The 21,360-nt window shown below is 47.6% G+C and overlaps 2 protein-coding genes across 3 annotated transcripts in view; one reads left to right on the top strand and one right to left on the bottom strand.

Annotated features, from left to right (window-relative positions):
• cdk12 (cyclin dependent kinase 12) overlaps positions 1-7,483 on the top strand; it is a 30,887-nt gene extending 23,404 nt beyond the window's left edge. For both annotated transcript variants that reach the window (XM_088906285.1, XM_088906284.1), the window contains exons 14-15: positions 583-1,080; positions 4,747-7,483. In XM_088906285.1, the coding sequence (XP_088762411.1) occupies positions 583-1,080; positions 4,747-5,492 (1,244 nt within the window). In that variant the 3' untranslated portion in view covers positions 5,493-7,483. The remainder of the gene's footprint in view (positions 1-582; positions 1,081-4,746) is intronic.
• Positions 7,484-9,668: 2,185 nt separating this feature from the next.
• LOC148814700 (uncharacterized) lies at positions 9,669-11,503 on the bottom strand. The gene is made up of 3 exons (XM_088905967.1): positions 11,460-11,503; positions 10,633-10,966; positions 9,669-9,872 (listed from the first exon to the last, which is right to left on the bottom strand). Exons 2-3 carry the CDS (start codon positions 10,945-10,947, stop codon positions 9,684-9,686), a joined length of 504 nt encoding a protein of 167 aa, XP_088762093.1. The 5' UTR covers positions 10,948-10,966; positions 11,460-11,503; the 3' UTR covers positions 9,669-9,683.
• Positions 11,504-21,360: the final 9,857 nt, after the last annotated feature.

Here is a 21,360-nt window from a genome sequence, read left to right as displayed (position 1 = left end):
ATTTTACTCATAATTAACCAGTGTTACTGCAGTGTTACTGTTTTCATACTTAGGTACTGTGCTGTGAAGTTTTGAGTGTTTGAGGGAACATTTCTGAGCTCTGGAACCAATCATAGATTATAACACAGGAAGTAATGGGAATTTAACTTTTGTTACACAAGCTGTTTTCGGAGAAAGTATTAAGCTTGTATGACGAGGGATTACTGTTCTGTATGCTGTATTGGGAAAGAGGAACTAAAGCTCAGCTAAACACGCTGCAAACCGATACTGGTTTAGAATGAAATATCATACATTAAATATAATGACATGCATAAAAAAATTGAATAACTCCACCAATTTTTACTGTGTACTAGTGATTTGAAATCTAGAATTGATTTTTTTCTCTTAGATCAAATTCGAGACTAGTCACTAGCAGCTGCAAAAAAAATTTAAACCCCGGGTAATCTCCAGTAAGGGGTTATGAAGGTAAGACCGTTTACTAGACGTCAGTTCTCCGTTCGTTAGCGTTCGTGCACAGGTTCTGAGGTGCACTGCAGGCGTGCCTGGTGTGGGTATTGACCCCTCATGTGCTGTCATGTGTAGGTCTGGGTGAGGCCACGGAGCAGCTCAACCAAAACGAGATGGCCGTGCTGCTCAACCTGCTGCAGAGACAGACAGACTTCAGCCTTCCCCAGATGGCACAGCTGCTCAACGTTCCTTCCAATCCCGAAACGCAGCAGCAGCTGGAGACCCTCACCCAATCCCTGTCGGCGCTGACCGAGGCCTCCAATCAGCAGCGGGAGCACCACAAACAGCTGCAGAAGCAGCGGGACGAGGAGGAGGAGGAAGAAGAGGAGGAGGAGGCGGTGCCAGAGCGGGTGGAGGAGCCTACTGCCAGCGCCGAGCCAGTGGCGAAGCACGGAGAGCCCCCAGAGCCGGCCCCGTTGGCTGATCTGCCTGTCAGTCAAGAGGACCTGCCCAATCTGCTGGCTCTGCTGCTGGGGCAGCTCATCAAACCCCAGGAAGGGGCGGAGCAAGGGGACGAGAGCAACGGTGTCCAATCAGAGGAGCCGGTTAGACACAACGCCAACGACCGCAAGGGCAAGTCTCAGTTTAGTCTCTAGGGGGCGTAGTGCACTGGGTTTCAACTGTTCTGTATGCTGTAGTGGGAAGGAGGAACTAAACCTCAGCTAAACACACTGCAAACCGATACTGGTTTAAATGAAATATCATACATTAAATATAATGAAATGTATTTTTATATATATAATTTTTTTGGCTAGATCCTTTGCTGGCCCAAACTTTTTAAAGTGGTGTGTATTTTAATTTTTTCAGCTTCGGGCTAGTTTATCAGAATGTTGCAAGCTCCACTTTACCAGCTCTGACGTTTTCATCCCAAAAAGCTCACATTCTGCACGCAGCAGCTGTGAAATGAAGTGACCGACGTTTGTCTAAAATGCTTTACACGTGCGGCTTTCTCGCATACGTGAGCCAGTTGGATCAATCCGCCTTTTCAGACACTGTGAGGCTCTGTATTATACTTTTCCTTCCTTCAGTAATGTAAATATAGATAAACTTTATCGGAAAAGAATGCTAGTGTAACACTTAACAGCCCCAGTTCCGTATTCTATGTGAGCAGGACACTGTTGGTAACTCCTCACCATCTGCCATTGCTGAAAGCTCAGTTTTGTAATGTCAGCTTTTTGTGAAGAAAATATAAATTATAATTCAAAATAAATGTTTGAAACCTTAGATTTCCCATGCATGTCTTTTTTTATTTATTCATCTCTACACACTGCTGTATCACATCCTCCTGAAATATCTTAAACGATTAAGAAAAAAAAAAGGTAAGAGCTTCCCTTCAGTTTTTGCCACTGTGAGATTTGGGGTTTTTTTTTGAGAGCTTCCGTTTCTGTCCAATTTCGGTGGGATTAACAGAAATCCGCAAGCTGATAGACGCTGGCTGACAAACGTGGAGAGAAGTGTCACATGTTTGAGCAGATGCTTAAAGGACATGGAATTTTTCATAGAGATCTGCCCTCAGTTTTCCTGTATTCATTGTATTTTGCTGTTCCGCAAGCTTGATTTTGTCTCCTGCCCTTTCATGCTTTGAATTTTATTTCATGCTAAATACTTTTCTATTTTAAACAGAGATGAAAGCCGAGTTGAGCTAACGAGATCAGTGCTAACGACGCACTGTGCCACTTGATCGTTATCGGTAGTTGCTGCTGCATTGCTTTATTTTTTTGTGTGAAAGTTTTAGGCCAGCAGAGTTTAATCTGGACCAAGTGCTTCGCTGCCGGTGACCCTGTATACAACAAGAGAAGTCTGAAATTTTAAACTGCTGTCAAGCATTATTAACTGGTGTCATTTTTTCAGTTTCATTATTTTTTGTCACGTGTTGACAGCGTGGTTCTGTGATCCATAGCTCCACGTATTATGGTCCTGAGACCGTTTTAGGTTTTAGCAAAATGAAGATGTGTTTATGTGGTATGTAGTAACCTTAAATGCATTCTAAAGCCTTTCCTCAAAAGCTTACCTCCTTCCCTGTCCAAACCCCCAACCAACCCTAAGGCAATATGACAGTTGCATTGATCATAAGTCATTATATGAGGAGATAAAGTGCAGTAAATCAAACATGTTGCAATTTGCACAATTCAATGCTGATTCTAAAGTAGAATAGGTTAATGTATTTGTGGTGGTGCTGTGCACAAGTGATAGTATCCTGATTTTTCTGCTGTTGCTTTGCATCCTGAAGTAGGGATTGTGTGAGGTCTCACAGTGACTCCCTCTTCAAAGAGTGGTGCAAGCAACAAGATCTTGGCTCTGGAGCGTTTCCTTGTGGTTCTTCTGGGCTGACACCACCCCTAGCAGGCAGTGTTGATCCCAGAAGGCCTATCCAGCGCAGGCGCTCTCAGGATAGTGCATCTGTAACACTGCCCAGCACCGAACCTGACCTCCACAGGGTGGAGATGACCCAGAGATAACTGCAGCAGGGCTGTGTCGATCACAAGAGAGCCAGATCTTTTTTTTTTTTAAGTGAGACTCCAGGCCTCAAGCAGGACATCCATCATCTTCTAGTCCTAAGAGCTGCCCATTACGTAGTTTGGAAGCTGTATTTTCTCCTGCACGGTGATGGGCGGGGACACTTCATCTGTCTCTGGAGCAAGTGGTTGAACGTGAAGGACAGTTCAGAATGCAGGTGCATGTCAGGGTGTTGACCAGTCTAATGCTGCTCCTAAGAGAAGCCTCAGACAGCTGTGAAAGAGCCTCTCTTCCAAGACGAGTCTAAAGGTTCTCTAGGAAATGTCTTTTCTGTGAGCTGCCTGCAATCCAATGAGCTGGGTGGGGTGCATGGCCTTGTCTGGTGTTCTGGCTCTCCGATGTCTCTGTCGTTAGATTTGGGCGGCTTGTATTTTGTGCGCTGGCGGTTTCTTTGCCAGTGTTGCGTTCGGATCGTGGGGAGTCGGCAGTGAGGGAGCTCGGTGGCTCCCAGCTGCTCTGACAGCAGCCTCCCACGCTGACCAAACCTCATGTCCTCAGCAATGTTCCCTCTAATTTCAATGGCCTGTGTGTGCAAAACTTTGCGCACATTTTTTCCCCAGTGACAAAAACGTGTGCGCACTAAATTGAGTGTATGTAAAATTGTAAACCTGAAATTATTTTTTGTGAATATAGTCATTCTCATAGAAGCGTAGAGATCCAAAAGGCTGGGACAGTGATTCCTCGAGCCCAGTCATAGAGACGGAGTGCCGAGCGAGCATGAGCAGTGAGGTTCGAGACCACGAGAGCAGAGATATCGAATATCGAGGAGCGATAATAATGCACACAGCCGAGCTGGGCCTCTCGCAGCCAGTCTCGTGGTCAATTTAGCATTTTTCAATTGACGACCGTGTTTGTTTTATTATTATGATATGTTTTTTAATTTAATTTTGTGTGCGCAGTTCAATTTCCTATGTGCGCTGATTTCATAACCTGTGTGCGTGCGCACACGCGCACAGCTTAGCGGGAACATTGGTCCTCAGACCCCTCTTGGAGGCAAAAGCAGGGGTTTCCCCGTGATTAGTATATTTTTTCAAACTGTGATCGGTCTCTCCGGTTTTAGAGCGGGTGTAGACAGGCTGGGGTGATCTGGGAAAGCACGCCTCCTGAGTTTACACATGCATGGTTTCGGTCTGGTGGATGGGGCTTATGACATTAAAATATGTGAACACTGAGAAGGCTTGTTCTTCCAGTTGCAGATCAATTATGTGCAGGTCCCACCTTGATAGCTAAACTTTTCAGCCCCATTTCCATCAATATAATCCCTACCACCCTCTGTTGTCCCTGAGCACGCATGTCAGTGTCAGAGGTTATTTCAGTCACTAGAGTAACCTGTGACTGCGACTTCATTCTTCAGGGAAAAGAAGCCTCAGCTATCAGACTAAGGCCCATCACAGTAAATGTAGACAGGAAGCAGGAAGCAGATAGAATCTGATGGCAGAAGCTGGAAGTTGATTTATTTTTGTGTAATTTTTGTTTTCCTTCTGCTGAGAAGGAAACGGAGCATATGGTCAATAATGTTTATGGTGCACAGCAACAACAGATAATTAAAGATGTATATTCCATTTTTACTATTCCTAATTTTACATAGATGGTCAGTGCATTACCAACTGAGTAAATGTGAAGTTTATACTTATTGGGGACTGCCTCATGTCCGTTGTCTTTAAAGAGGCAGGTGCGTGATGTGCATCAGTCCTAATTCCCTGTTCTGCTTTGATTTTTTAGCTGGTGCACCTGGCCGGCGAAAGGCTGCGATTACGAGCCAAGGATCACTCCCCCAGGAGAAAAGGCCGCCTTCTCCCCCTGGCCCTCCTCCTGGACTTCCGGCAGCCCCCAGCCAGAACGAAGGTGACCCAGAGTTCCCTGCGCCCCAGGACATCAACCCAGCTGTAGCGGCTGCTCTCCTGCAGCTCATCTCTCAGCAGGAGGTGGAGTCTGGTCTGGGGAGGGAGGAGACTGCGCAGACGCGGGCGGGGCCAAGACAGCCAGACTCGGGACATGAGAAGGCGGGGCCAAAAGTGGACCTAAGAGAGGAGGAGCCACTCTGGAGGGCGGATGTACAGCACAACAGGAAAGCAGAACCGTCTCAGAGGGGGGTGGAGCCTCCACACGGTGCAGTGTGGTCCTCCGGCCAGCAGAAGGCAGCAGCGGCAGTGGGGCTTGCTTCCCGGACTCAGTCGGCAGATTCTCCCCAGTCCCCTGCCAGCCGGCCGCGGGCGGGGTCCCTGTCCCTCCCACCCAGCGCCGCCTCCACAGAGTTCCCCGGGGACCAGGACTTGCGTTTTGCGCGCAGCGCTCCTGCTGAGCCAGGAGCCCCTGGGTTCCAGGGCACTTCAGGCTGGAGCCACGGCAACAAGGGTTACCGCGGGAACGTGCGGCCGCCTCAGGCTCAGGCTCAGGCTCAGGCCCAGGCCCAGCCACCTGGCGGCGGCAGCAGCGGCAGCAGCAAGGGAAAGGGAGTCCCTTACTGACCCTACCTAGACCACTCACTATGGGAACAGGGCCCTGCGTCTGGGGGCCTCGCTTGAGTAGAGAGCAGAGGGATTCGGTGATCCCAGGTTAGTATGGGCCAGCCTTACTGACCTCTAGCAGTAAGGGCCACAACATGCACAGCGTGGAGTCTCAGAACACCCCCTCCTGCTGTGAGCACAGCCCTTGGGCGCTCAGACTCCCTAGGAGTAGGAGATACGGTAGTGAGTTTTCTTGAAAGTCATTTTACAGAGCTGGAATGAAGTAAGGGGGGGTGTGCGGGGGTTGTTAACGCAAGCGTGCGGCTGCCTCTGTCTCTTACCTCCTTGGTGAGTGGCCTCAGCTCACCCAGCCTAACCCCATACGAGCCCGCTTGCGTCCATGAAGAGCCCTCCTGTCAGACACCTGTCCGCTACAGAAGCACTGTGCCACCCCCCCTCCCCCAGCCCCGAGTGGCTGGTCCGTCTCCAGCGCCCGCAGCCTGCTTGTCTATCTGCACCTAGCTGGGGCGCGCCTGGCTGCTCCCCATGAGGAGCTGTGGTCAAGGGGTTGAGCTTTGGGCACAGGAATGGTCTGTGGGACTGTGTTGAGGGCGCCACAGGAAAGGGCAAATTTAGTTTGCAGGTTTTGTTTCACGAGAGCAAATCAAGTTGAAGACGTTGTCGAGTTTGGGGTGCTGAATGTTTCTTGAGTTTTATGCTGTATCACATGTCTTTTTTCTGTTTTCCTCCGGGGAGGGACTGGCCTACGATGGAAGGGGGAGATCTTTATGTTGGTCTTTGTTTCTCAGCCTGAATGGACCCACATGGATTGAACAAGGCACGCATGAGGACTGGGTTTTAGGGGGCTGCTGTGGGCCACAGGACAAGGGGGGGTGTTTGTCTTTGACACCTATGACCCAGACTTGACCCAAGTGCTGTTTTGGCCTCATGACTCTAGAGTGACATTTCTTGCAAAATGAGGAGAGTTTCTTGAGATATGATAATTTTTTTTTTTACATTTTCTTATTTTTTCTTATTTTTAGGTAGAAGTTTTTTTTTCCATTTCTTTTTGACCACTACAGCGCAGGGGGGGAATTGATTAGGAAGGTGCTACTTAGTTAAAAAAAACTGAGGGCTGGCGATGTTGCTGCTGTTTATTGTAATAATACAGTTCCCTGGTTTTTCCTGCACAGGACTGCAGGCCTGTTGGGCACCCCATTCCTGTGGCACTGACTTCCTGTACTTCCTGTCTTTCCATGCCCAGGGCCACCTGTACCTGTCTAGACCTGCCCCTCAGTGTGAAGTTTGCGCCTTGCACTTTCAAACCCAGCAGTTCTCCTCCCATTAAGTACAGTTCATCCGTGACCGACTGACGCTTCTTCCGTAAGCATGATCCCCACGTTCACATTGACTGTGGGTCAGCTTCCTGTGTGGGAAATCTCGGGTTATTCGTGCCCTGGGCCCATGGCCTCCCTCTCCCTGCTGTCGATACAAGGTTGTCTTCTCCCTGGGCCTGGGCAGTGTGAATGACGGCTGTGTTAACTGTAAGGCTTTCTGTGTGACGGACCCGCAGCCAGACGGACGAGGTGTAGTTGCGCAGGAAGACGCAGGCACTGTGAAGGGCTTAAGAGCGGGCTGCCGGTCTCCAGGCACGGCAGAAGCACACGAGCTGCACGAGCGACCTGCAGTGCGACGCACAGACAGCACGGCTCGGCGCATTGCCCCCCCCCCCCCCCCCCCTGGTCGTGCTGACCCCTCAGCCCCAGCCCCTGCTCGCTGGCTCCCCGCCGCCCCCTGCAGGCCGGCGCCGCTTCAGTTTGGTTGCATTATTTTGTAATTAAAAGTAAAAAAAAATAAAAATCGTTCTGATCCTTCGAGCTTTGGTGAGCAGGGGGGAGAAAAACTTTAAAAAAACAAAAGGAAAATTGGGTTGTACCTCTGTACAGATATTTTGTAATATATAAAATGTTTTCTTTTTTCAGTTTATTAAAGGAAATCTGAAGGCTAGACTCAATGATGTGTCAGGAGTTGTCCTTTTGCACACGACAGGCAGTGCCGCTGAGGCCGGCATGAAGAAGGGAAGGGAAGCATGGTCAGTCCCTGTCTTTTCACCACCTCCCCAGTTAACACTTCTGGGCATAGATGAGTGCATTTCAAACCACAATGAGAGGAAGACAAAATCTCCAGTTCACATCACAAAACACAATTTCCAGGTACGCACAGAGCCATATCACCGCCATTGTCTGCGATTCAGAACGAGGCAAAAGAACCTCCTGTGACACGATGCAGCCCTGTGACATCATAAACTAGCAGGCTTGTGAATACATCTCTTTTAATCCAACAGAAATATACAAATATCGTCCTCAAATCTGAAACGGTTTTGCAGAAAAATACTACGTTATTTTTATTTCATGCGCATGGGAGCAAAGCGCAGAGATGCTCGGTGTATTTCTCTCAGAAGTGATTATCTGATAAAATTGTAAGAATTAATAATGATCTATCATGCGTCCCCGTGCTTAAAAAAGAGTGCCAGTGTTCCAAAATCGGGCACATCTTCCTACTTCCCTGTTTGCCAACAATCACTTCTTTTAATACAATTGGTTACTTTGGTTCTTGCACGAGTTCCTGTACAACAGTATAGGGTTATAGTAGCCTTTGTGTCCAGCATTCTTCCAGTCCAGTTCCATTCAGTTCTGTATGTCCACCTTATAAAATACTGCGGCTTCAGAAAATACAAAAAAAGTATGTGCGAAGTGCACAGAGACCCCCTCGACACTGTGGTGAAATGTCTGCTGTACGACCTGTACTCATTCACTCGTACATCTCATCAGTCATAACAGTGACGAGCGAGTAGGAAGGGACACTTCGCGTCACAATTCACGGGAACTCAAAATGCAAGTTTGCGAGATAGGTGGTGCCTTACAGTAGCTCCACAGAGTTCCCGAGTTTGTGCTCAATTTGGGATTTGTAAGATTTTGCGATGCCCCCCAATAAATTTCTGTTATCGAGATTCGATAGTCTGAGAAACTGGGGCTGCAGTTCTCCTTTTAGAGACGCAGTGCAGTGGGTTATTCTACACCTCTTTAAATCGTCCGCAGCTGAAGACCTTCGAAAAGGCCAGATCTGTCCCGTTAAGCCAGTGAGCGATCAGCTCAATCAGCTCGTGAGGAGCCGAGGCAGAACGATGATCTACACTGTCGCCAGGCCGGACTGGTACGATCCACTGAAAACCAGGGTGTGATGAGGGCACACGAGGGCAGTGGGTCTGTTAGTGCCATGCTATGGACAGGGGTATGGTGAGCCCTGCAATGCTCAGTAGAAGTATTCAAATAAGCTGTGCTGAAAAGAAACGACGTTTAGGCTGTGGAGCCTTCTTTGGGTGTGTGATGCAGCCGAAACGTTGTTTCTTCTCTTTTCAGCAGGGAATAAACCTTTACTTGCTCCTTTGCAGCCTACGCATGCTGATGCATCTCCCTACTCGCATTAAGCTACGCAACTTTCTCCTTGTTAGTAACCTTCATCCTCTTGCTAATCGTGATGGACGTTTTCCTCCGTGCCCCTGCTCCTGCTCTTCCTGAGCAGTGGACCCTGCAGGTTGCAGCGGCGGTCTTGAATGTGAATAGGCAGAGCTGTAACAGACAGTGCTGCAGACCCCAGCGCTTCGCACACAGATGAAAGCCGATGGGAGATAAAGCAGAAGCTCAGTCCGGATAGCGTTAAGTGTGCTTCATAAAGCCCACTTCATAAAACTGAATGCGACTCGGGATGGGGAAGGCACAACTTTCTTTTAATGATTGACTTTTGGATGCAAATCACATTGCACAAAGCAAATCTGTATGGCCCATGGTGTAAAAGACTTACCTTTCAATTGCATAAAGCATTGATTGTTTTTAAAATTACACATAGTGTATTGATTCTATAACTAAAAAAATCCCCTGTTGACTGTCTATACCCTCTTCCGGGTCCTACGTCTTCAGTCCCAGGTATTGGCATTGGCTGTGCTGTACGCCGATAGTGGTTCCACGTCGGTGCCAAGGTGATGACCTTTGGCCTTGCTCGTTGTCATGGCAGAACCCTATTGGGTATGGCAGCGTGAGGGCACCACACAGTGCACTGAAATCCAGATGTCCTCTGTACCCCTGCTCGGGCAAAGTGGGCTCTGAAGGCAGTTTTCCAGTCTTTTTGTTGGGGTGTGTGTGGGGATTCCCGAAGCTAAGGCCGGCAGTGGGTGACGGGTCTCCCCGAGCTGTGGTCCGTTTCCGGGGCGTGGATCACAGGCTGCAGGCCGGCCCAGGGGTCCTCGCACATTGAGGGCTTGTAGAAGAGGCTGATCGCGGGCTCCGAGCGTCTCTTCCGGGGCTCTCCTCTGGACAGGGGGGTGCCAGGCGGCCCGGGGTAGCCCTGAGGAAAGGAGGCAGGAGAGAGGGTGAGAGCTCCGGCTCTGCTCCCGCCGAAGGCAGTGCGGTGGTCTCGAGCCCACGGCTGTCGAGCATCGTTTCGCGCTAAGGGGCGGCCGTGGATTGTATCCGAGTATCCGGTCCTGGAGGGCCGCTGTGGCCCGGGACCTGGGAGATGTCTTAAAATGATTCAGCTCATTGAGCCCAACTGGGCTTCAAACCCTGTAGGGCACCCAGGACTACGATGAGGGGTTCTGTTTGGGGTCTCACTCTTACACGGGACAGACTGACTCCACACCTGGTTTCACCCACTAATGTTATCGTGTACTTAACCCGTGAGAACAGAAAACTTAGACCAGGACTCTCAGACTCACTTCCTGGAGGACCTAGTGTCTTCAGGTTTTTCTTCCACCCTCGTTGCCGGTGACATTAGTCAATTAGCTGGGATAATTACTTAATTAGCTGTATCATGGTAATATTTCTAAACAGGCACCAAGTTGATTTATAGGTAACTGTAGTTTTACTAAACGTCTTGAAAAATCCTATATATGTCTAATTTAGAAAATAATTAGGTTAATTGACTGACTGACAACGCAGGTTGGAACAGAAACCAGAAGAGACTAGGCCCTCCAGGAACTGAGTGCGAGATCCCTGCTTTAGGCAGAGGAAATGAGGCCTAACTTGGCTTTTGAAGATCGACTCCATCACACATTCACATCAGTCTCAGAAATACATACAGTATACGTGCGATTCAGTTTGCTTACGTGTGATCCTGTTTGGCTATGTGTGTTTTGGTGCGCCTGCCTGGCTCGGTGCGCTCTCCCGCTCTGAAACGGAGGTAACGGGGATCCCCTGCAGACGTTGGGCCTGCTATAGCACACGGGCCCGGGAGCCCACAGGTCTGGGGCCCGGCTGGACGGACTGGGCTGCCAGACCGGCGGGGTCAGCGGCCACGGGCGGCCGCCGGCGCGCTGCCTGCGCCACTCGGACCCGGGGTCGGGGCAGGGGGGCGAGTAACAGCCCCGGCGCGCCCCGCTGAAGGAAAAGGCGGCGGCCGCTGGGGGGGACTGCAGTTTCATCGTCCGGTTCGCTTACAATCTGCGGGGATAATTCAATTGCCGAGCCGTCAGTCAAATTAAGCCTAAAACAAGGCTGGAAATAGTATTTCATACCCCCCAACATGTACGACCCCTGAGGTGGGACTCTCTTGTCCGTTTAGTAGAAAAAAAAAACATCAGAAAATCGATACAGCCGGGGGAGGAAAAAGCAGCATTCGAAAACTTAATATCAGTAAAACACCCCCATCACGCCGGAGAAAAGTCTTCGACAGGCAAACTCATGAGAAGGTACAACAATTCCCAGCGAAAACTCGCAGGTCTCGGTAAATTCTAGTAGTATAATAATATATGAGCCTTTCGCTCCAGAGCCCCTGTTCGATTCTTTCAGACCGCAACGCTACCTGTCCCAGGCAGAAAACGGGCTCTCCACAAATTCAAACACGTGGATTTGCCATTCCGAACTTGGAGACCGAGAGGGTAGCAAAGTTTGCATTTTGCAAGGGAGACGAGAAAAGAGGGAATCGCGTCCTTACCTGCCTGGCTCTCTGTCTCCGGCTGGAACTGGCTCCGCCGACTCCCACCACGCAGAGAGGACCGAGGGCTCTGGACCCGCGGCTCGGCACCGTCTGGAGAGAGGAGTTTCAGTGACGCGGAGCCCCGTTAATGAAGACGCCTCTCCCCTTTCAAACACAAATTAACCTGCGTCCCTGTGGCGCCGGGCTGGAATTTGGAAAGCTGTGAAAGAGTATCATCTTTGATGGCTTTTGACGAGTTTCACAATGAAACAATGCCCCTCATCAGGAGAACTACAACCCCCCCCCCCCACCCCCCACACACACACCTTTAATCCTCTCACATTTTTGTGAAGTTATTTTAATCTCATCTACACGAATTGTCTGATCGAATCATCTCCGCCCTTTCTTCTCAAGCACGTAAATTGTAATTCAAGTGGACGAACTCGCAGATCAGTTCCAGATAGTCTCTCTCCTTCTAATTTTGCATCTCAAGACCCCTTCAAATTAGCCTGGGTTCCCCTCTGCAATGTTTTAATTTGTTGATCAGAATCTGCTTGTTCCTGACCATTTCGCTCCCAAGACGCAGCTTCTCACTCGAATGTTTTATCGCCTCAGACGCTCAAAAGGCGAGATGCTCGCACACTGAAACGCAACACGAACCGAAGAGTAACACCAGATCATAAAAGGCTGGAAAGGAGAGGAGGACACTCAGCCTAGCGAACTCGGTAGTAGCTGTGGATCCACAGTTTTCTGTCGTTTCTTGATAGACGCCGGGTATCGGCTTGTTGCATGCCCCTGCTACCCTCTGTGTATAGACGTGGCTCCCTTCCTCAATTTTAAATGCATTAAACCTTAGTTTCCACCTGTGTCCCTGGGTTCGTGTCACCACTTAATGCCGCATGAACCCGTTACTGATCATTACACGTAAATTATTTATTTCCTGCTGCGGTCTCCTGATTTAGCTAGCTAGTGGCAAGATTCGCTCCAGTGAGTGGGGGCTGCGGGAAAGGGTTTGAGACTGCACGGCGGTGCCCAGCGCCGGGAACACTTTTGTAACGCAATTCCATTGAAATGGCGATCGACCCCTGGAACCCGCGAACGGATCGGAAGACTTAACCCAGAAGGACTTGAGCAACGAGCAGAGTAAACTCGACTTCTGATCCTCGGGCTGGCGGAAATCAAAACGCCTTTCTGCTCCCCGTTTTTACCGTATCGTATCGCTCACGAATGCGCGGAAAGTCGATGAATATTAAAAGCGAATATTAAATAAGCGAACGCCGACAACGGAATCGCGGGATCAAATTTAAATTAGCAGGCGCAGGAGGCTCTGCCAGCCACCTACTGTTAATTGCTGTTCAAATCTCCAGAACAGATTGTAAAATGTCATCCCTGCTTTCTTCGATATTATCATATCATATTAACTTACGGAAGGCACCGCATTCTGGTCGCAATCTGGACTGCAGTAGAAAGTTCGGCTTTAATTAGAATACCCCCCTGCCTTCAACCCAGATACTTAACAATTTATTATAAATTTCTCAGTTTTGGGGGCATCTTCCTTCTTCAGAAGTGAACCACAGTGGATTGGCGTGCCGTGACACAAGACAACCACAAGAGGGCACCACAGAGACGTACAAATGCCTGTTCATTTCTGTTTTACCTGTAAGGATTGAAACCCTCTGTCGGTTGGCCGATGTATTGAAAACAGTATTATAACCTTACTAGTCACAGCGACTTTAACATCTTTAAACACCGGTTTGCTTAATACGTTTTATGCGTCGGGCACAAAAAATGCAATGCTGTCAAAATGCAAGTCTGTTTTAATATGTGTATTATATAACTTTATTGTCCATCCAAAGGGTGGAAATTGTTGCCTTTTGTATCGCCATAAAAAAAGTACATACACGTTAAAAAAAAACCTAAACAATAATCCTGTCCATGGAAAAAAAAATGTTCGATTGCGTTTATTACACCGATTGCACGGGGTTTAAGAGATTTTTCGTATACGTTTTTCTTGGCCATAGGCATTCTTAAACGCCTCCCCGAAAGTTGAACATGGGAGTATCTTTACTTCGATCTTTAAACTCCCTTCACCGAAACGAGTCGGTGTTTATTTGGATCAGGTAAGCCAATACTAAAACAAACGCGCCAATCAGGGCTGTGTGCCTCCGGCGGTGGTGCCCGGCCCAAGGTAGAGCTCACCTTGCTGGGGGACAGACATCGCTCCGGCGCCGCCGCAGGTCCGCCTCTGAAACTAGACACAGCTCGTCATACTTACCGCAAACCAACGCGTGAGGGGGCTCGGCAGCTGTCTGAAAGTTTCAGTCTCGTCGGAGCTTGAGAAGCCAGGTTTTTTTCCCCCCCAACTAAAATCAGACAAGACCAAGGGGTGACGAATTCGCCGTTAGTTCTCAGCGCTGGCGAAGCCGGGGGTCGTAGTCTCTGCACTCACGAGTCGAATGCAGATTTATATGCCATTATACCGTCCCCTTGACTTTTCTGTAGTTTGGAAATAAAACGCACTACTCGTAGTCACCTCGCCGCGACACCGACCGAGAGACATAACGGCTCCCGGCGGGTTTCTCCCTGGTGAAGGAGTCGCCACCGGAGCTGTAGTATTGGAGCCAAGCGTCATCTGTGAACAGATACCACCTTCCGTGTAGACATTCAAAGTGTATTTGTTCAGGTAAGCCGCCTTCGGGTCCAGATAATTTGGACGTTTTTTTACCAGAAAAGTTGTTTTTTTTTTGTTTGTAATAAACGTTATGGTTTAAATATTCTTATACGGTACATTTGTTTAGATAATGGCGCGCAAGTTGTGCTCGCCATTAGGCATTCACGTCTCAGGACAATGACTAAGCACGTCAATGGTTCAAAACCATCATGCCTGTCAGCCTTCCCCGGCCCTTCTTCTCCTCATACAGTACTGGTTTCACTGGAAATTCTCCCCCAGTAAGACCCCCCCCCAACTCCTACAGAAAGAGACGACAGTCTCCTTTCCACAGATCTGTCAATCAAGAGTCACCTTCAGCCCATGGGTGCTAAAAGCGCTAATCGATGGCCTCGCATTAAAATAAGATTCTGAATCAAGGGTCACAGATTCCCGATTGTCTCTGGCACTTCCTTTTTCCTGCTTTCTGAAGACATTCCAGTAAAACGTTCTGGTGATCAGGTGATGATCACTGACAAACCCAAATTTATGAAGCAAGCAGGTGGAATTTGCCTGAGGTTACGATGTAGGCCTAACTGTTATGGACTATCATGCTGGTCTCTTTATTCTAGGTGACACAGTTACAGAACTGAGAGAAGATACCTGGTGCAAAACTAACATATCATAAAAACCACAGAATCCAGCAATGCAATGCATTATAGAATAAGCATAGCAATACATTATACAGTAATTATAGCAAATGAGATGAATGATTACAATACATCTGAACAGAAAACATGTAGTAGAATTATAAACAAACTGTGCTTCAAATCTGATTTCCTGTAGTGTCTAATATGAATATATCTGTACTCTTAACGCCAGCAGCCATATCACCCTGCAGCTCACAGCTGGCAGCCCACTGAAGCTCAGCAGGTGTGAGCCTGGTCAGTACCTGGATGGGAGACTCCTGGGAAAAACTCAGGTTGCTGCTGGAAGAGGTGTTAGTGGGGCCGTCAGGGGGCGCTCACCCTGTGGCCTATGTGGGTCCTAATGCCCCAGCATATTGACAGGGACACCATACTGTAAAAAGATGCTGTCCTTCGAATGAGATGTAAAACTGAGGTCCTGACTCTCTGTGGTCATTAAAAATCCCAGGGTGCTTCTCGAAAAGATTAGGGGTGTAACCCCGGTGTTCTGGCCAAATTTCTCCCTGGCCTTTACCAATCATGGCCTCCTAATAATCCCCATCTATGAATTGGCTTCATTACTCTGTCCTCCTCCCACTAATAGCTGATGTGTGGTGAGTGTACTGGTGCACTATGACTGCTGTTGCATCATCCAGGTGGGGCTGCACACTGGTGGTGGAGGGGATCCCCATTACCTGTAAAGCGCTTTGAATGGAGTGTCCAGAAAAGTGCTATATAAGTGTAAGCAATTATTATTATTATTATTAACAATATGGATTTACAACTTGGGGTGTTTTAATCCTGACATTGATCATGTTCCTAAAGTAATAATAATAATAATAATAATAATAATTGCTTACACTTATATAGCGCTTTTCTGGACACTCCACTCAAAGCGCTTTACAGGTAATGGGGACTCCCCTCCACCACCACCAATGTGCAGCATCCACCTGTATAGGATAATAGAAGTATACCTGTAATAGAAGTATACCCATCTATTTTTTTCTTGCCTAGAATGAACTTTTTTCCTTTCTTGATTTCATGCTAAACTTTTAAAATTCTCAGTACCAGAGCTGATTAAAAATGCACCGAGTTCACAGCAATGACATTCTTTCTGATCTGTAAGTTCCTTCTGAGTGTGGAAAAGTACAGACACCCAATGTTGCGAGACTTTGAGGCAGGCTTTTTCACACCAAGTTGATAGCTGACAGATCTGGACTGGTTTTGCTTCAACAACACTCACTGAACTCCGCTATGGGCAGCTATTGCAATATGCACAGTGCTGTAAGGGTACAGAGAGACACACACACACACATCCACCCACCCGGACACATACACATGTACCCATGCATACCAAAAAATATTGCTCAGTTATGCAAGGAAGCTGGCGTGAAGAAAGATGCACAACCATGTGCAACACTGGGAGACACCAGCCCACCTTCAATTGGGCAGGTGTGTGTACACCCACGTGCAACAGCACGAACACATGAGCACCTACCCGTTCTGAAATAGATTCCTGTGAAAGTGGGTACAAAAATACATCAACGCAGGCACGCAAGTCATTCAAGCCGCCCTTCTCAGCCATGAATACGCGCTTGCAAACCGACACAACACACAACCTTTCTGACCGACAGACTCACACACCTTGAAACGACACAGATAGGCGCCCTTGCTCGCCGTAACTGGCTCGCATGTGTCCACACACACTAATTCTCAGCCTCGCTGGCACGCACACACACTCACTCTAATTGGCACGCATACAGACATGCCCACTGCAACTGGCATGGAGACCCCCACACACAGCTGAGCCCCAGGGTGAGAGACCCTTTTGAGGAGCTGCCTCACCTGCCCTCATGCACAATGTGTGTATCTGGGAAGGGTGGGTGTGTGAGTGTGTGTGTGGGGGGGGGGTAGTAATTAATGAGTCCCCTGAGAGCTGAAGGGAGGGGTGGGAAATGAGTGCCAAAAAGCAGGGGATAAAGGAGAAGGAGCAGGAGAGGGAGGCAGGACGCAGGCTGCTTGCCAGAGCAGTGCCATCAATCAGCGGGTACTTCGCAGGGCTACCCTCTGTGCAGGGACACCTACAGTTGGGGGCAACTCATTGTAGCACCCCCCCTCCGGTGCTGGGGCTGGCAGAGGGGGCAGATGAGCAGAATCAGCAGTGCGGCTTTCAGACGGACACAATGGGGGCAGTTTGCTCCTGTTTGCTCTGCATTTTTTTTGTGTGTTTACGGGACGCTCCATTGGATTGGGAAATGTGTCAGATTGTTAGTGCTAGGTCTTCAGGCTCTCGGCAGGAGGGAATAAGGTTGGTTTCAGGATATATTTCCAATTCAGCTGATCCACACCCCAGGAGCATTATTGATTGTGTGACAGAAATACATGTAAATCATATCACAAACCGAAAAAAAGAAACTTTTCTCTGCATGTTTTTAAATAGCTTATCTATTAGTGATATCGAAACACATTTACTGGGAACTAACCAGGGAGATGTTAAGATCAAAGGGATTGTGGGTTCGGTGTGTCTGTTCTCACCCTACACTCTGGCTGGGCAACCCGATTCACAAAGGTCGTCACCCAGATTAAGCAATTTAGGACATCAGAATCTCTACAAACGAAAAGAGGCCCTTCAGCCCATATTGTCCTTTATCTGTTACTTTCACTTAACCAGTTCTGCTCATACTGGGCTGTGGGAGTTTTCATGGTGTGCTGCACTGGGATGAGGACAAATGGTTCTATTTTCTCCCCACTCCAGTCCTGCACATTTTCTGCCACCTACGGATCTGACCAGGGTCTGCTTCTTGCTGTGATGTTCGTCTCCTGTTCCCAGTTTGGCTGCAGGGATAGATAGTAGTGCTGGTAGACGTCTGGGGACAGTCAGAGATCCTCAGTACTCAGTCACTGGTAAATGGTTTACAGCAGTGGGGTGAAACAGGCATGGGAGTCATTTAACTAAGGGCGAAGATGGCACCAGGGATGTGGCAGTGGAGGAGGTGTTGATTCAGGGTGTTTTCAAAGCAAAAACCAGCAGCTAGCCAATGCCTGTGCTGTGCTGCTGTACTGGCTCTTAAAGTGAGTATATGGCAGTCATGGCCTGCGCCTTTTGGAACTTGGGACTGGCTGTCTACCTGCCCGTTTTCTTTTATCCAGGAGTGACCTAGGAAAAACAAATGACTGTGATCTGTCCTTCACAAAGCACATCAGAATCAGAAACTGGAAAAGGGTGGCCAGCAGGATGGGGGGGGGGGGGGGGGAAACTGACCTTGTGTCTCTTAGAATTAGCTCACGCTAACAGCTGTTAATGAATGCCAGTCCCCCATTCACACCTTCTGATAGTCCAGAGGAGCAGGGCTGCTATTGTTCTCGTGCAGTTGAAATGCCAGTTGCCAGTTTCTGAGCGCCTGCAGTTCACCTTATTGCTTCTAGTACGACCCTCAGCAAGCAGAAGGAGTAGTTGATACTGGTTTTGATTGTTGCAAGCTGCTGCCCTAAGAAACATGGGAAACCTAGATGAAAAGTGCTTTCTTCTTGAGGTGTTTTGGATGTGATGTTGGGGAGGGTGGGGGCCTTTATCAGGCCTGTTTTTTCTTAAAGCATTCGAGTGGCTGGTCAAAATAATTCTCCAGGGGCTGTTCGCCTTCAAGGCACAAAGAGTGCCACACCTTTCAGAGAGTGGTATAACGAAAGCCCCTCCTAATGAAGTCGGTATAGTAAGACTTGCTGTGATAGGGTACAGGCAGCAGGGGGCGCTGGCTCAATGTGATGAGGACACAAGACAGATGAACCACTGGCAGTGAGGGCCTGTTGGAGCCATGGCACGGACTGGGGTTCAGTGACCCCTGCAGTGCCTGGTTGAAACCGTGAATGGTATTCCTGCTGACCTCCTCTGCTGTCCCAGAGCGGAGTGCTGTGAAAGGATGTGAAAGCAAGCAAGATAGTTCATTAAACAGAGAAGGCAGTTTGGCTCAACTTGTTCACTTAGTTGCTTTGCTGCTGGTGGCTCCGGAAGCTTGTCTAGCCATTTCCTGTAGGATCCTAAGCTGTGCCACAGTTGGTTGGGCAATTGTTCCAGACTCCCACAGCCTTTTGTGTAAAGACGTGCCTCTTGTCCCCAGTCTTAAATACAATAACCTGTAGTTTCCACCTCTGTGGCTCATGTTTCACTGTTAATCCTGAAGCTGTTCACTGGAGTGACTGTCCTGGCCTTTAAGGACACGTAATACATGAGTCATGTCCCTTGGTAGACATCTCAGTTTAAGCAGATCTGTTTTTTTGAGCATGTTGGAGTAAAGCAGGCCAGGGAATGGCATCAGTCTGCTTGGCTCTCTGCTGCCCCCTGGTGTTGGGATTCTTTGACTGCAACACTCTTTTCCAGCAGGAGTGAGACATCTTCAGCCAGGGAAAATGTTTGCTGTCCTGGACTTGTCTCTGGGTCTCAGCAGATCCTTGTACATCGTGATTAGTGGAAATTGTGACCAGCTCTTGTTTTTCTGCACCAGGTCAAGGCTTTTCAGAGATCGGTTATCGATTGTGCTGCATCCGCAACAAGTTCCTGATTTTCTAAGGTTGATGAAGGCTTTCATAATGATGAGAAGGATATGTTTTGTTTGAGTTAAATCCTATTACCACTTTTCCAGTTTAAGCTTGTTCTTATTATTTCAATAGTTACATTTTATAGTGAACTTTCTAACTCATGTTTATGTTGTGACTTTATATTATATTTAACCTTTATAAATGAGAAATTTTACTGCATATTTGTTTTTACTTTTACTTTGTGATAGATTTCAAAAATTGGTCCTAAAGCACTTACAAATGTCTAATTGTTTCTTGTGTATTGCAGTGATTATGTTTCATTGGAAACTATGCAGAGATTTATTTTGACAGATTTAAGTCAAAACATCTGTAGCAGCCTATCCCATTTGAAAAGAAGAGCCCTTTGTCTCTTGTACATTACTATTCCTTGAGCTTTTGTGCTTTATCACTTAAGTTAACATATTCCGTTTCTCTAGATCAGTGGATTCCCAGAGAAAAACCCTCTCTTTTTGTTCCAGCTGAGTTATTAACCACAGGCACACTGGTTACGGTTTACTAATTGGGACATATTTGTAAATTTGCTTTCTGCTCTTAAAAGGTCAGAAGGGATTTGTAATTGGTATCAACCCAGTACCAGTTTCTGAGCGTCAGAGCTGCTCTTTTTCCGGTGTGTTTCCAGAAATGTAACCAAGTGATCTCCTGCAGAAGGAAATTCAGCTTATTGTGCGTGTGTAGCACTGTGCTGTTTAGTCAGAAATAACAGCAGGCAGGTGGAGGAGAAGCTGTGTTAAGGTCTATATGTGGAAAGTTTTTGAAGTAGGGTATTTTTGGCAGTCAGGATTAACTGAAGAAACAGGTTAAAAACATGTGTAATCAAGCAGATCAGTTATACAGAGTTGGTCCAGGTGAAGCGTTCTAAATGGCTTTTAAATATGGAACCAAAAGGCTCTGTCCACTAAGATGGTTTGATTTACGTTAGCCACGCAAGAATCACTCGTCCTGAAAGAGATCTCTAAGCTCAGAATCTCAAACCCCAAGTCAAAGGTCTGCTTTTTAAGTCATCGATCTTCCTTCTAGCAATCTGAATTAGAATATTGCCTTGGAAAGTTAAGACAAATGTTTGCTGCTTAACACTGGGGAAATGCATGGTGTTGACTTCTTAAAGCTGAAGTCAGAACTTTGAATTTTTCAGTGTGCAGGCAGTGTGTATCCTTACAGAAGTCAAGGTCTTGGCATTTGTAACTGGAGTCGATAGACTGCCTTTCTCAAACAGTCTCCAGTGCCTCTTCAGCCCTGGTGAATGTGCCTCCCGTGCCTCTTTACAATGAGTGGAGGCGCGGCCTCTTTAAGTGGCAGAGGCTGCTGGGAAGTCTCGCTTGCGGGGAGATTGGCGGCTGTCTGGTGGCCCGGCAGGACCATTTGTGCTAAAACTCATTTGCACAACGACAGTTAATTGGCTACAACAATTAATTAATGTGTTGGAAAGTTGGCACAAAAAGTTCATTTAAGAGGTTTAATAAGCAATTAGCCAAAAATGGTGAAAAAATCATTTAAAATTAGCAAGAGTGAAAATAAAGTGTAGAATGTTAAAAAAATCTGCTTAGAGCAAAAACCTGCCTTTGTAATATATCTTCCATCAAAGGCATATGCAGTGTGCTGCTCTTTTTCTTCTGTCCCTCTCCTAATTTTTTCTTATTCATTTTCCTCTTTTTAAAAACTTAAAACTGTTTTTAAATTTTCTCCCCTTCACTCTCCCCATCTTCCTCGTATAAAATATTGCATGACTAATGAGTGAAGCAGGTTGAAATCCTGGGGAAGATGTCCTTGGAAGACGAATGCATTTTCAGCAGAATAATTAACTTAATTAACAAATTCACATGCATATTCATCAGCCTATTAATGTCTCCTCCGCGCTGCTTGATGAGCAATGCGGTAATAACCATCTCATTTACATACCGCATTCACACTGCTCTCCCGAAAAGAACAAAACACAAATAACATAAAAACACACACGCGCGCACATACAATGAGACAGACAATGGTTCACAGAGAG

This window comes from Atractosteus spatula, chromosome 26, assembly GCF_055471065.1.
Source record: "Atractosteus spatula isolate fAtrSpa1 chromosome 26, fAtrSpa1.hap1, whole genome shotgun sequence".
Lineage (NCBI taxonomy): Eukaryota > Metazoa > Chordata > Actinopteri > Semionotiformes > Lepisosteidae > Atractosteus > Atractosteus spatula.
Note: the sequence above shows the minus strand (reverse complement) of the source record. Positions and strands in the feature narration are given on the sequence as shown.